A 13,733-nucleotide genomic window follows, 5' to 3' on the forward strand; every position below is an offset into this window, starting at 1 on the left:
TCCAGCATTTTAACAGTGTATTTGTGCTGAAATAGAAGCTTCCTATAATCAAGGAGTGCTTTAGAAGACTCTTTGAAGGCAAAATAGGTGGAACCTAAGTTGGTAGATGCACCAGTTTCTCTGGGAAAAGCAAATGTCCTTAACTTCTAGTAATCAATAAATTCTCAGGCTTGAGAGGGTGATGAAAATTGCCATAATCCATGTTGTTTATTCCAGTAAGTGGAACTTTAATAACCTTTCTGGTTTCCTGCCTTAGCTCCAAAGACAAGTGTTAGCAAGCCATTCTCCTGACTTTATGTCTGCAGTAAAGATTCTAGCATAGCATGTGATTTGCCTAGAGAGTTGAACATACAAACTTGCATGTTATTTAGGGGCTTATTATGACCTATCTCAGCCATCCCATTTTCAAGTTGATTTTTCCCTTTTGAGTCATTAATCCTAAATGTAAGTGTGAGTGTGTGCACATGTATGTATGTATGTGTGCACATATATGGGTATGTGTAGGCGTCTTTTATTCAAATGTGTTTCTACTTAAGATGATTAATCAAAGCACAGTTAAAGTAATGTTGACCAAATTAATTCCATTTAAGGCTTAGTTGTTATACAGATGCTGTGTAAACTCTTATATATGAATAATCTTAATCCTTTACAACCATTCAATACTTTAAAAAATGACTCTGGATTGGTTGTGCAGATCATCTGGGGACATTGAATTCTAAAAAAATGAATGCCTTTTTGCATATTCTTTGCCTACTAGAACTAGACTATCAAAATGGGAGTAAGGAATATTTGAGGAGGAATCCTCATTAGGAGAAGCAGATCTAAGACACTCGGAGATGGTCAGAAATTTAACAAATCATCTTTCATTTAAATTTCCCAGCAAAAATTCACGAAAAGTCAAGGAAGGTGACTTAAAAGATTTGAGAAAGTGTATGTGGACTTTCTCATTTATTGACTGTGTGGCTTTGAGCAGATCACCTCTTTTTAAAAATTTTATGTATTTACTTATTTTTGGCTGTGCTGGGTTTTGGTTGCCGCTCAGGGGCTTTCTGTAGTTCTGTGGTCCGGGGCTACTGTCTAGTTGCGGTACACGGGCTTCTTACTGTGGTGGATTCTCTTGTTTCAGAGCTTGGGCTCTAGAGCCCAGGCTTAGTAGCTGGGCTTATGCTAGTAGCTAGGGCTTATGCCCCACGGCATGTGGAATCTTCCTGGACCAGGGTTTGAACCCATGTCCCCTGCATTGGCAGGTGGATTCTCAACCATTGAACTATCAAGGAAGTCCCCCAAATCGCCTCTCTAAGTCTGAGATTCTTCATCTGAAAGTGAGGGCAAGAGTACGTCCTAGAGTTGATATGACACCTAGGTGAACTTGTGTGTGTAGAACACTGAGCACCATGCCTGCTACACGGTAGCAGTTGTTCTTGAAGCTTCTTGCTATTGTGACATTGATGAGGGAGGAGATGAAGATGTAGACATCAGATGTAAAGAGAATTTTGAATTGTTTTTCTTTTTTTCCTTGCTCCTTGCTGATTCTAAATTTCATTTCTGTGGTAGGTTGTGGACTTTGTAGCAGCAACCCTGCAGCGAGCATGTGCAAGCTTGGCCCACCAGGCAGAGAGCACCGTGGAGTCACAGACGCTGAGCATGTCCATGGGGCTGGTGGCCGTCATGCTGGGAGGAGCTGTTCAGGTGAGTTGGAGAAGTGAGACAAACTTGAAAGGAGGAAGAAGAGAAAAACATGTTGCTTCTCATCCATACCCCTGTGAGAAGTCAGAATGGCTACTGCACGCAGGAGAACTGGGATAAACAGGTCAGGTTGTTGATAAGAATTCTCTCCAAGAAGACAAGACAATGGTACCACTTCCTCTCTGTTACCTGGATAGACTTCCCTATCAAAAGGGCAGGGCCCTTTCTGACCTGGCACAAGCTGGATTTGGCAATACCTGTTTTGCATCTGTGGTGCATACTGGATTCTCTGACCTTCGCTGTAGTGATTCTCTGAAGTTCAGCCCTTGTCACTGCTGCTATTGTCAGGGAAAAATCTTTGTAACCTACTGGCTGCATAGGATTCCATGTTTTCAATAGTTCTATTTTGGCACAGGATCCATTGTTCAACTCATATCATGCGGCACGTTAAAAGTTTTGTTTCCAGTACATGTATCTTTTACATACTTAATTTATAATTTTTTAACTTTATTCACTCAAAAATATGTATTGCCTACTTGTTATGTGCCAAACGCTGAGCCAAGGTGCTGGAAATGGGGCAGTGGATGAAGCAGACGTGGTCCCTCCTGCCATGAAACTTAGAACCTATGAGGGAGTCAGGCATTAAATAATTGTGTCAAAAAACAGAATTGAGTGAAGTACCTCAAACAAGAAGCAGAGGGTACCAAGAGAACATAACATCTAACCTAGGCTGGGGAGATTTCCATAAGGACTGTCTATAAGTTCAAGCTGAGACTTGATGCATAAGAATTGGGGAGTGTGTGTAGGGCAGATGGAGAGGCCTCTTTCAGTGGCGGTGCGTCAGGTATGAGGGCTGAAGCAGGAAGGGGCTCTGTGCGCTTAAGCCCCTGGTAGAAGTGTGTGTAGCTGAGCTGTAGAGACCAGGGGTCAGAACAGGGGGCTACGTAAGCATCTGTGTGTGTGGCATACCACATGAGAAGACTGCGCGAAAGGGGAATAGGATTAGTGCCAGTATTATGAAATCTGCCCTGAAATCAGACTGGACAGAACTCTTAGCGATGAGTAGGGAACTCCTCTGGGAATGGATTTTTGAGTTTAAGGATTAAATTCTGATACTGCTTCTTGATCTATTAGACTTTGCCTCTCTCTAGCTTGTCCTTTAGGAGAAAAGAAATTTTATTTGGGCCTGTTGTTAATGTGAAACCCATTTCTTGGTAGATTTACTTAGCACTCCTAATTTTTTATTGTTTTAGAAAAAAGCACTTTTGGTTTCAGTTGTTGTATTATATTCCTCCTGTTAGAACTGTCAAGGAGGAGTTCACCAATGAAATTGTTTTTCTCTTTGGGTGCACTAAGCAGCATGCGGGAATCTTAGTTTTCCTGACCAGGGATTAAACTCGGCCTCCCCTCCCTGCCTTTGGAGCGCAGAGTCTTTATCACTGGACCACCAGGGAAGTCCATGGAATAGTTTTTCTTAAGTTGTACTATTAATGGATTTAGCTGACCTGGTTGATTTGTGTTTTTCTGGTTGAGTATTGATTTGATTAGTCTTTGTTTCCATAGTTGAGAGTGTGTTTTTTTGCTTATTTAACACTTAGAATTTCAAACCATGTTGCAAATGGAAAACAGAACACAGAAATCTCCAATTCCTTATTGAAGTCCATCGTTGTGGGGCTGGCTATGCAGATTAGTCCTGTTCTAACAGATATTCACCTGACTGATGCAGATGTAGTATAGCCTTTACTGTGACCCTGCCCTTCCATGAGCCATCCTGACTCACCGACTATATCCTGAGTTCCTCTGACTTTGCAGTTAAAGTGAACATAAACACGTCACCCCATACCTTTGCCCTAGATCTATTAATTTTTTTTTTCTGTTTGATTGAAGGATTTATAAGTGGCTTCCATAGTAATGCTAGGTTTTCTGTCTTTGTATTAGAAAAAAAAGTCATGATCCTGAATTATGTTTTCAGATGTTCATTGTCACGCTAGGCTAGGTTTTTGCTTCAAAGTCTAGAAGGTTGCATTATACCTATCCCTGATCATGATTCATTGTTTTAGCTAATCAAACAAAATCTAACAGCTTTTGAACCTTTCTTTCCTTTCTAATTTATGTAAGATGATTATTAGAACATAGTGTCTAAGGAGAGAAAGTATAGGTTTAAGGCTGCTAGCTAGACAGCTGTAATTCCAAACGTATTTTCTAAATGTCAAGATTGGTCATCAGTAAAAGTATGGTGTTGATGACTTCCCTGTCAGGAAGCAGTTTATGCATGATGTTCCAGGGCCCACAGAGTCCTCTGAAGCCCTGCCACGTGGAGCAGACATGGTCTTGGGGGGTTGGGACTTGAAGCCAAGCCTTGAGATTTCATGCTATTAATACTTTTTCAAGAGTATCACGGGATGAACTCATTCAGGAAATGTTTATCAAGTGTCTGATCCCTCATGGAGTTTGCCTTCAAGTTCCACTTATGAGTAAATTCAGCAACATTATAAATAAGGACCTAGACATATAAACTGCTCGGCTAAACATCTGAAGAAACATAGGTGATATACAGAAATGAGAACACAAGATAAATGTAAATATTTTTCAGAATTAGGAATATTTCGGTCAGCATTTTATTGCTGGAAGAGACTTGTGGATTCTTCCAAAATAATAATTCTCACTGCAGCAGGTAAGGCAGAGTGAGAGTGTGTTTGTCCTCTAGGGGAGCTTTGTAAAGTCTCCTGTGGGGGGTTTTCAGGTACATGCCCTCCTCTGGCTGACCACCCAGGTTCTCCTCTGTTGCAGGGGTCCCCAACCTCCAGGCCAAAGACCAGTATCTCCCATGAGATCATCAGTGGCATTATATTAGAAATAAAGTGCACAATAAATGTAATGCACTTGAATCATCCCGAAACCATCCCTCCCACCAAGTCCACGGAAAAATTGCCTTCTGGAAAAAACCGGTCCCTGGTGCTAAAAAGGTTGGGGACCATGGTCTTAGAGGACATGCCCTCTCCCACCACCCACCACCCACCACCCTTAATCCCACCCCTACTGATCTAACCACCAGTTTCTAAATTTGAGAATTTGCAGAAATTTAGAACAAATCATTAATCTAACTTCTATTTCAAGTCATTACCTAACTTCCATTCCTAAAGGAGATTGTAGAAGTGGGCTGACATAGCACTGCTTGTTCTGTTCCTGAAACATTCCAAAAACTGGGAAAGAGGCAGCCAGATGAAGGAGTCTGTCACTCACTTGTGGGATGCTCTTTCCAGCCTCGGGGCTTTTACACAGAGTTCTGAGATCTAGATGTGAGATCTATGCTGAGAAGCAATGGCAGGAGGAAAAATGAGGACTATAGTTACTTCTCAACTTTGGTAGCAGCCCTTGGTGACCCTTGAAAAATAATTGATAATTACTTAGTGCTTCAGTTTTCTCATTTATCAATTAATTATTACTTTATACCTCAAAAACTTTTTTGAACATTTATATTATAGTCTTAGATTTCCCTGGTTATTCTCATAGTGAGAAATCTGTAGCCTTGTGAAGCTGAGCGAATACATAACTTTCATTTCCTTAGAAGCTATTTGGTTCAGAATCCATGGTGATTAGAGAAGTTACCTAGTGGAATAAGATGAATTGCACAGTGACCAAGTTTGAAAATAGGGAGAAAACATAGTTATTTTTTAAAAATAGATTTTATATTTTAGAGCAGTTTTAGGTGCAGAGCAAAATTGAGCAGGAGGTACAGAGATTTCTTGTACACCCCCTGCCCCCACACAGGCAAAGCCTCTCCTGCTGTATCAACATCTGGCTCCAGAATGGTACCTTGGTACAACCATGAACACACATTGACACATCATTATCACCTGTGGTCTGTGGTTTCCACTAGGGTTCCCTTTTAGTGTTGTACACTATGGGTTTTGACAAATGTATAATATCCACCATTATAGTGTTGTACCTAATAGCTGGTCTAACCCCCAAATCCTCTGCTTATTCATCCCTTCCTCCCCCTAACTCCTGATCTTTTACCGTCTCCCTAGTTTTGCATTTTCTAGAACATTATGTAGTTGAAATCGTATACTCTGTAGCCTTCCCAGATTGGCTTCCTTCACTTAGAAATACACATTTAAGTTTCCTCAATGTCTTGTGTGGTTTGATAGCTCATTTCTTTTTAGATCTGAATAATATTCCATTGTCTGCATATATCACAATCTGTTTATCCATTCACCTACTGAAGGACATCTGGTTGCTACCAGGTTTTGGAAGTTATGTGTAAAGCTGCTATAAGCATCTGTGTGTAGGTTTTTGTGTCGACATAAGTTTTCAGCTTATTTGGGTAAATATCAAGGAGTTCAATTGTTCAAGTTTATAGCAGCAAAATGTTCAGTTTTGTAAGAAGCTACCAGACTGTCTTACAAAAGCGACTCTACCGTTTTGTCCCTACCAGCACTGAATGAGTTTCTTTTGTTCCACATCCTCATCAGTGTTTGGTGTTGTTAGTGTTAGATTCTAGTTATTTTAATGATTGTGTCATGTTATCACATTGTTGTTTAAATTTTCAGTTCCTTGATGACATATGATGTAGAGCATATCTTCGATTGCTATCTTCTTTGGTGAGGTGTCTGTTCACGTCTTTCTCCCATTTTTTAATTGAGTTGTTTGTTTTCTTATTGTTGAGTTTTAAGGGTTCTTTGTGTATTTTAGGTTACTGTCCATTATCAAATGTATCTTTTGCAAATACTTTCTCCTAGTCTGTGGTTTGTCTTGTCTTTTCTCTTGACATTGTCTTTTGCAGAGCAGAAGTTTTAAATTTTAATGTATTCCAGCTTACCAGTTATTTCTTTAATGGATTTCTTTGGTATTTCACCTAAAAAGGCCATCAGCATACCTGAGGTCAGCTAGATATCTCTTAGGTTATTTTATAGGAATTTATAGTTCTGCATTTTACATTTGGGTCCATGATCCATTTTTAGTTGATTTTTGTGACAGTGTAAGGTCTGTGTCTAGATTCATTTCTTTGCCTATGGATGTCCAGTTGTTCTAGCACCATTTGTGAAAAAGTTTCCTTTCTCCATTGTAGTGCCTTTGCTCCTTTGGCGAAGATCAGTTGACTGTATTTATGTGGGCCTGTCTCTGGTCTCTCTATTCTGTTCCATAGGTCTATTTGTCTTACTTTTTTTTTTTTTTTTTTAAAGAAGAAATTGTTACATATACTAGAAATGAAAAAGAAGCCATACACTATAGCTGGAAGTAGATATTCTCATTTCAGGTACTTAAAGAACAAACAAAGACACATGATACTACAGAGGCACTGAATGAAGTCCAGCATGGTGATAACGCTAGCACAGTTATCCTAAAATATCTTTTCCAGTACTACATAGATTTTTGATAAAATGGACCTTTTTCTTAGGTGATATATATTTTTATTGTGAAATTCCAGGTACAAACCTGACATATATCTCAACTTTTCATTTACCTGCGAGGAAAGTGGTAGAGAAAATGAACAATAACAATTCTGTGAAGCTGAAATGTAATATGAGAGTACTATGTAGGTCCTATGAAAATGGTTAATTGATTGGTTGGTTGCATAATGAAGCGCGTGAATGAGTGAGTAATAAATACCCTGCCTTGTTCTAAAAAGGATTTTAGATGTGTAAGGTTTTCAAATGATCAGGGCTTCATGAAGCTTCATATCACAGTTTTTCCAGTATTTTCAGACAGAAAAGTATCACCACTGATTTTTCTTCACTGACTGCCTATGCACCTTTCCTAGTAAGGCTTTATTAGAACAAAGCTTGTAGAGAGAATAAAATCTTAAGTAGTTTTCACTCTCATTTTCTAGGGGAACTTCCCTTCTGCCAGTCCCTTCCAGGCCTGGGGTGCCCTTGTATGCTGAATAGCTTTATTCATTCAGATGAGACTGTGTAGGGTTTCGTTAAGAGTGTGGGCTCTGGAGCCAGACTTATTAGGTTCACATCTTTTTCTTTCAGCTGTGTGACTTTACACATGTTACCTAACTTTTCTGTACCTCAGTTTCCCCTGCTTGTTTATTTATTTATTTTTAATTTTTATTTTTTAATTTAATTAAAACATTTTTTTGGCTGCACCACCCTGATGTAGAATCTTAGTTTCCTGACCAAGGATTGAACCTGTATCCCCTGCATTGGAAGTGTGAAATCTTAACCCCTGGACCACTCATGAAGTCCCTCCCCTGTTTAACATGTAGATAGTAACAGTAACTGTTTTATAGGGCTGTGAATATGTGTGTGTGTGATTTGTTTGTTTATTGTATTTATATTTAAACCATTCACATAGTACTTACTGTGTGTCAGGCACGAAGTACTTGCTAATGTGAACTCATCTTTTTATGGCAAAAGGTACATCCTAGTAAAAAGTATAATAATACAATACAGATCAAAATATAAAAGAATTTCACCATGTGACTGGGTATTAAAATATGTCATGGTAAGAATAGCTGTAGATGTTTGACAGAAAACAACAAAATTCTGTACAGCAATTATCCTTCGATTAAAAAATAAATTAATTAAAAAAAAAACCAACTATAGAGACAAACAGGTCTAAGAGGTAAGTGGGATACAAAGGATGAAAACAGGCTGTTCCCAGAAGAAATGTAGACAGTTAATAAACATGGAAGGATGCTTAACAGTGCTGTTAGTCTGATTAATGCAAATTAAAGTAATAACAGTCGTGTTTGCCCATCAGATTATAAATATTAAGAGTAATAATATGCGAGGGAGTGGGGAGGGGGAAAAAAGAGTAATAATATTTGTTCCTAATGTACTTTATTACTTAGAAAAGTACCTGTACACAGTAAGTATTCAATAAATGTTAATTATAAGACCATAGTGTTAGAGTGCCAGGCTCAGGCTATGTGCGAATTACACCAGGAACAAGATTTGCTTCCAGCCCCTTTTTCTTAGCGTCTCTTGCCTTGTGCTATATTAATTTGGGTTTGCATTTTTAAAATTTCATTTTGTAGTTGAAGTCAAGTGATTTTGCTGTCCTGAAGCAATTGCTGCCTCTGTTGGAGAAGGTCTCCAGCACATACCCTGACCCTGTCATCCAGGAACTTGCTGCTGATCTCCGCATTACCATCTCTACTCATGGGGCCTTTTCCACTGAGGCTGTCAGTGTGGCTGCCCAGAGTACCCTAAACAAAAAGGATCCAGAAGGTAAAAGGGAAGAGCAGCAACAAACCAGTTATGAAAGATACAGCGATGTGTCTCATGGCCACCTTGAACCACAGCAAAGCCATGTTGCTTCTCATGAAGTCCATGAGCCCAGCACCACTGCAAACCAAAAATCAGGAAGTGAAACCACAGAAGAGCTCCAGGAAGCTCTTTTATCAGCTTATGATCCTCAAATTCCAACACGGGCTGCTGCCCTGCGAACTCTTTCTCGCTGGATAGAGCAGAGAGAAGCAAAAGTCCTTGATATGCAGGAGAAGCTTCTCAAGGTGAGTAGAACACACTCAGACACATACACATGGTGAGTAGAACACAAACACACAGTGAGTAGAACATTCAACACACAGACACACAGACACACACACACACACACACACACACACACACACACACACACACGGTGAGGCCCACTGTCCAGACAGACACACACAGACACACACACACGGTGAGACCCACTGTCCAGGAGCCTTGACTGTGTATCAAGCCCTGTCCTGGGCCACCCTTGGGGAAATTGTAATTGTCCTACAGAAGCAAGACTCAGTTGAACATGAGCAGAAGGCCAGAGTTTTTACAGGCTGTTACTAATGTCAGTTGAAGAACTGAAGTTTGCAAAAGATTTTTTTAAATAAAGTAGAATAGATTCAAGGTTATCCCAGTAATAACATCTCTGTCTTGCCCTTGCATTTCCATATGCTTTCTTGAGTGTAAGAGAAAAGGATCAAGTTAGAGCAGATATGCCATTCAGTGAACGTAGCCCCAAACCTGGCCTCTTGTGTGTCAGGGCCTGTAGTCTGTCATGTCTTTTCTAAGAACGGGTTATCTACTGTGGGCTGTAGTAGAAAAAATGTTGAGAATTGTTCTTCCAGATTTTGGTTTCCATGCCTACTTTTAATGTATACTGGACAACTTCAAGAAGTATCTCCCCCTGATCGCTACCCTTTTTTAACCATTATAAAAATGGAACTTGAAACATATATACCATTTTCCTCACAAGATTCACAGTCAGACCAGTATCTAGCTACAGCAAAGAGGAGTACAAGCATTTATTCTTTTGAGTCTGCTGTAAAGGTGTCTTAAATCTCGCTTGCTCTTTGTGAATCATGGCACTGCTATATTTTGTGGTTTCAGATATTCTTGGAGAACTTGGAGCATGAAGACACCTTTGTATATCTGTCTGCTATTCAGGGTAAGTTAGTCCTGGTTAAAGGACTTTAAGTCGGTGGACCAAAAATTAAATCATGTGTTTTCACAGAATCTCTAAAGTCATAGAATCATAACCTGCTGGTCATTTTGTCCATCTTCCTGCCCCCTAGCTAGGAGTTAATTTCAGTCATGATAGTAATATTTCTGGAGGGTTCCTAAAGGGACCCTGAAGAGTTCAGTATCTCATAATGATGGGGAAGCCTTTATTTATGTTTACTTACCATTCTGTAGATTAAATCCCATTTCCTCAAATTTAAAGAGGTAAAGAATGCCTCACATGTGAGCTCCTATTACATTGACCTTTTAGGTACATGGCTACTGTCATTATGCACCTTTGCTCTCCTGTTAAACTAGAAGAATCTCGGAATATATTTCATTATTAAAACATTTTTTGCAGTCATTTTATTTCTCATTTATGATTCTTTGTTGTGATTCTGTCTCCTGTTAATTTGTGGATTTTAAGTCTAGAGAGGGGCTTTATGAAAAGGGGTGTGGAGAATTAAGCACCTTTCCCCAGAAGGGTGAGGGGCAGACCTGGTAAGAAGGCAGAATTAACTCACAGTCTCTGGGCTCCGTGGTGTGCTGTAGTCCTCAGGAGCTGGGGTCTGGAGACTGATCACCAGGATGCACCAACCCTCCCCCACCTCTCCTGCTTTTCAGCTATATGAACTTTGACAAATTACTTAATCCCTCTGGGCTTCAATTTCTTACCTGTAAAAAAGGGAGCTAAGTAGGGATGTAAAATGGTACAGTTGCTTGCTTTATTTATTTGACTACGCTAGGTCATAGTTTTGCCATTATGTGGGACCTAGTTCCCTGACTAGGGATTGAACCCAGGCCCTCTGTATTAGATGAGTGGAGTCTTAGCCACTGGACTACCAGGGAAGTCCCTACAGCTGCTTTAGAACATAGTCTGGCAGTTCTTTGAAAAAAATAAATGCAGAGTTGTCACTTGACTCAGCAATTCTAAGTATTCACCCAAGAAAAATGAAAACATGCTCATACAAAAACTTGTTAATTAATGTTCATAGTAGTCAAAAAGTAGAACCCAGATGTCTACCATTTGATGAACAGATAGACAAAATGTGGTATGTATATACAGTGGAATATTATTCAGCCAATGAAAATGAAGTATTGAAACATGGGGGTAAACCTTGAAAACATAGATGAAAGAAACCATTCCGAGAAAACCGCATTTTGTATGGTTCCTTCATATGAAATGTCCAGTATAGGTAAATTTACAGAGACAGAGAGTAGATTAGTAGTTGTCTAGGGCTGCGGAGAAAGGGGAAGGGTTTGGGAGGTGATGGCCAAAGGGTATAGGATTTCCTTGGGGGAGTGATGAAAACTCACACAAGTCTAAAATTGACTGTGGTGATTGTTGCACAACTCTGTCAGTATGGTAGAAACTACTGAATTGTATATTTTAGATTGTGAATTTTACAGTATGTGAATTGTGTCTCAATAAAGCTGTTGCCAAAAAAATAATAAAATTTAATGAGGAGGAGAGGGATTAAACCATCAGAGCTTAAGGAGATTAAATATAATGTGGTGGATAGGATCCTGGAACAAAAAAAGGACATTAGGGAAAAACTTAAAGAATCTGAGTAAATTATGGACTTTAGTTGATAACGAAATGCCAGTATTAGTTCATTAATTGTGATAATGTACCATGCTAAAGTAAAAGTCAGTAATAGGAGACAGCTGGGTATGCAGTATACAGAAACTATGTGTGCATCTTCTCAATAAATCTGTAAATCTAATACTGTTCTATCAGTAAAAGTTTATTTATGAAGGGGGCTAACATTAAATGAGTTAGTACTTTGAAAGTGCTTAGTGCATATTAAGTGTTCAATATGTGTTAGCTAATTATGATTTTAATGTTATCATCATTGTCATCATATCACTACTATTTCTTTTCTTTAGATTTAAACTTTCATTTTATACTGGAGTATAGCTTATTAACAGCTGATTAACAATGTTGTGATAGTTTCAGGTGGACAGCAGAGGGACTCAGCCATGCATATACATGTATCCATTCTCCCCACAACTCCCCTCCTATCCAGACTGCCGCATAACATTGAGCAGTGTTTCCTGTGCTGTACCGTAGGACCTTGTAGATTATCCATTTTAATATAGCAGTGCATGTCACTACTATTTCTTTTGTTAGATTGCTAGGTAATAATATGGTGATATGTGTAACTTCTCAGAGCTAAAGCTTGAGTAGGTGTATTCGATCAGGTGGCTTCTGCTATGTGACAGGTTACCTCAACGTTCAGTATTATTTATTTATTGTCACTCATCTGTGATCACTCACACATCTGTAGGCCAGTGGGGTTCGGCTGACCTGGGCTGGGCTGGGCAGTCCTGCTGTTCCGTGTGCATCTCTCTGTTGTACTTGTTCCTGATCCTTTCTGGTCCAGGGCCTCCCACGTACATTCACATGGTGATGGCCGAAATGCACAAGAGCAAGAATAAACTCAAGAGGCCATTCTTCAGAGGAGACAAAAATAACCATTCCTCAAGGAAAAAGGACAGCTGTGAGAGAGCAGAAGAGTGGAGTGTGTTGAGAGAGAAAGTAATTATTGGCAGCCGAGAGGTTACAGAAGCCAGGAATTGAGATAAGCCTGAGGACTTGATGGGGCTCAGGATTCCACATGACAGTGAATGGCACTTATGGAAATCAAATAAGTCAATGAAGCAAGGACCTGGAATGCTGATAATTAGTAAGTCTCAGAAACAGTCATCCTGTACTTTTTCCAGGAAGCTGTGATACTGTCCAGGAGATGTTTCGCATTGATTTTTTTTTGGACAGGGTTTTCGGGAAGTAGCGATGTGTCATTCTCATATAGCAGCGCTGCTGTGTAAGCCTCTTAGCTGTTTAACCCACTGAGCTCATTAGCCTCTAGGGTCTGCTATAAAAATCACAACTGCTGGTTTTGTGTTTGTTTATAGTACTTTTAATTGGTGTGCTAATCAGTTAGTAGCTAATTTGGAGATGAAGGAATGTGGGAGGTAGAGGTCTAATTTCTGTTCTCAGTTCCCCACAGCAGACAAGTTTGAATTAATTGATGTTTTTGGTGTTTGTACCATGCACTTCAAGGCCAAGGCCTTAGGTGAATTTCCCATTAAGAAAGGAAAGAGCTGAATTTTCCCACCTGCATGTCAGTGTTATTTGCCTAGGCCTAACACTCTAGAGCCAAGCCGTTCTGGACTCCAGTGAGGCATGTAGACAAGACCAGCCCACATGTAGATATCCTATAGTGCAAGGGGACTGCATTAGAAGGCGGGTGCTTAACCACTGAACCACCAGGGATCCCAGGAATTTCTGATGTACATATTATCTGTACATCAAAACAGACTGAGAACTAAATTCCCTCTGAGTTAAAATTTAATTTTATGAAAGACCACATCTCTTTTTATTTCTACTGAGAAAGTGATAGTTGATTTAATTCTCATAGCAGCTGCTCCCAGACGCTCAGTAGCAGCTTCTTCAGGCAGAGAATTCTATACAAGTTAGTGAGTTCCAGTTACAATCCAGAGTTTATAAATAGAACACTTAATCTTAGACTGTGTCCTTTAAGTGTCTCTCCTTTTCAGACTTCCTTGTATATTCTTTTTCTCATTGTTTTATCGTCATTATAG

General features: G+C 39.6%; 1 protein-coding gene across 2 annotated transcripts in view; it reads left to right on the top strand.

Moving 5' to 3' along the window:
* The window catches only part of TANGO6 (transport and golgi organization 6 homolog), a 174,280-nt gene that overhangs the window by 58,528 nt on the left and 102,019 nt on the right, over positions 1 to 13,733 (top strand). For both annotated transcript variants that reach the window (XM_043898918.1, XM_043898919.1), the window contains exons 12-14: positions 1,555 to 1,689; positions 8,678 to 9,154; positions 10,014 to 10,071. In XM_043898918.1, coding sequence (XP_043754853.1) covers positions 1,555 to 1,689; positions 8,678 to 9,154; positions 10,014 to 10,071 — 670 coding nt within the window. The remainder of the gene's footprint in view (positions 1 to 1,554; positions 1,690 to 8,677; positions 9,155 to 10,013; positions 10,072 to 13,733) is intronic.

Source organism: Cervus elaphus, chromosome 4 (genome assembly GCF_910594005.1).
Source record: "Cervus elaphus chromosome 4, mCerEla1.1, whole genome shotgun sequence".
NCBI classification, from domain to species: domain Eukaryota; kingdom Metazoa; phylum Chordata; class Mammalia; order Artiodactyla; family Cervidae; genus Cervus; species Cervus elaphus.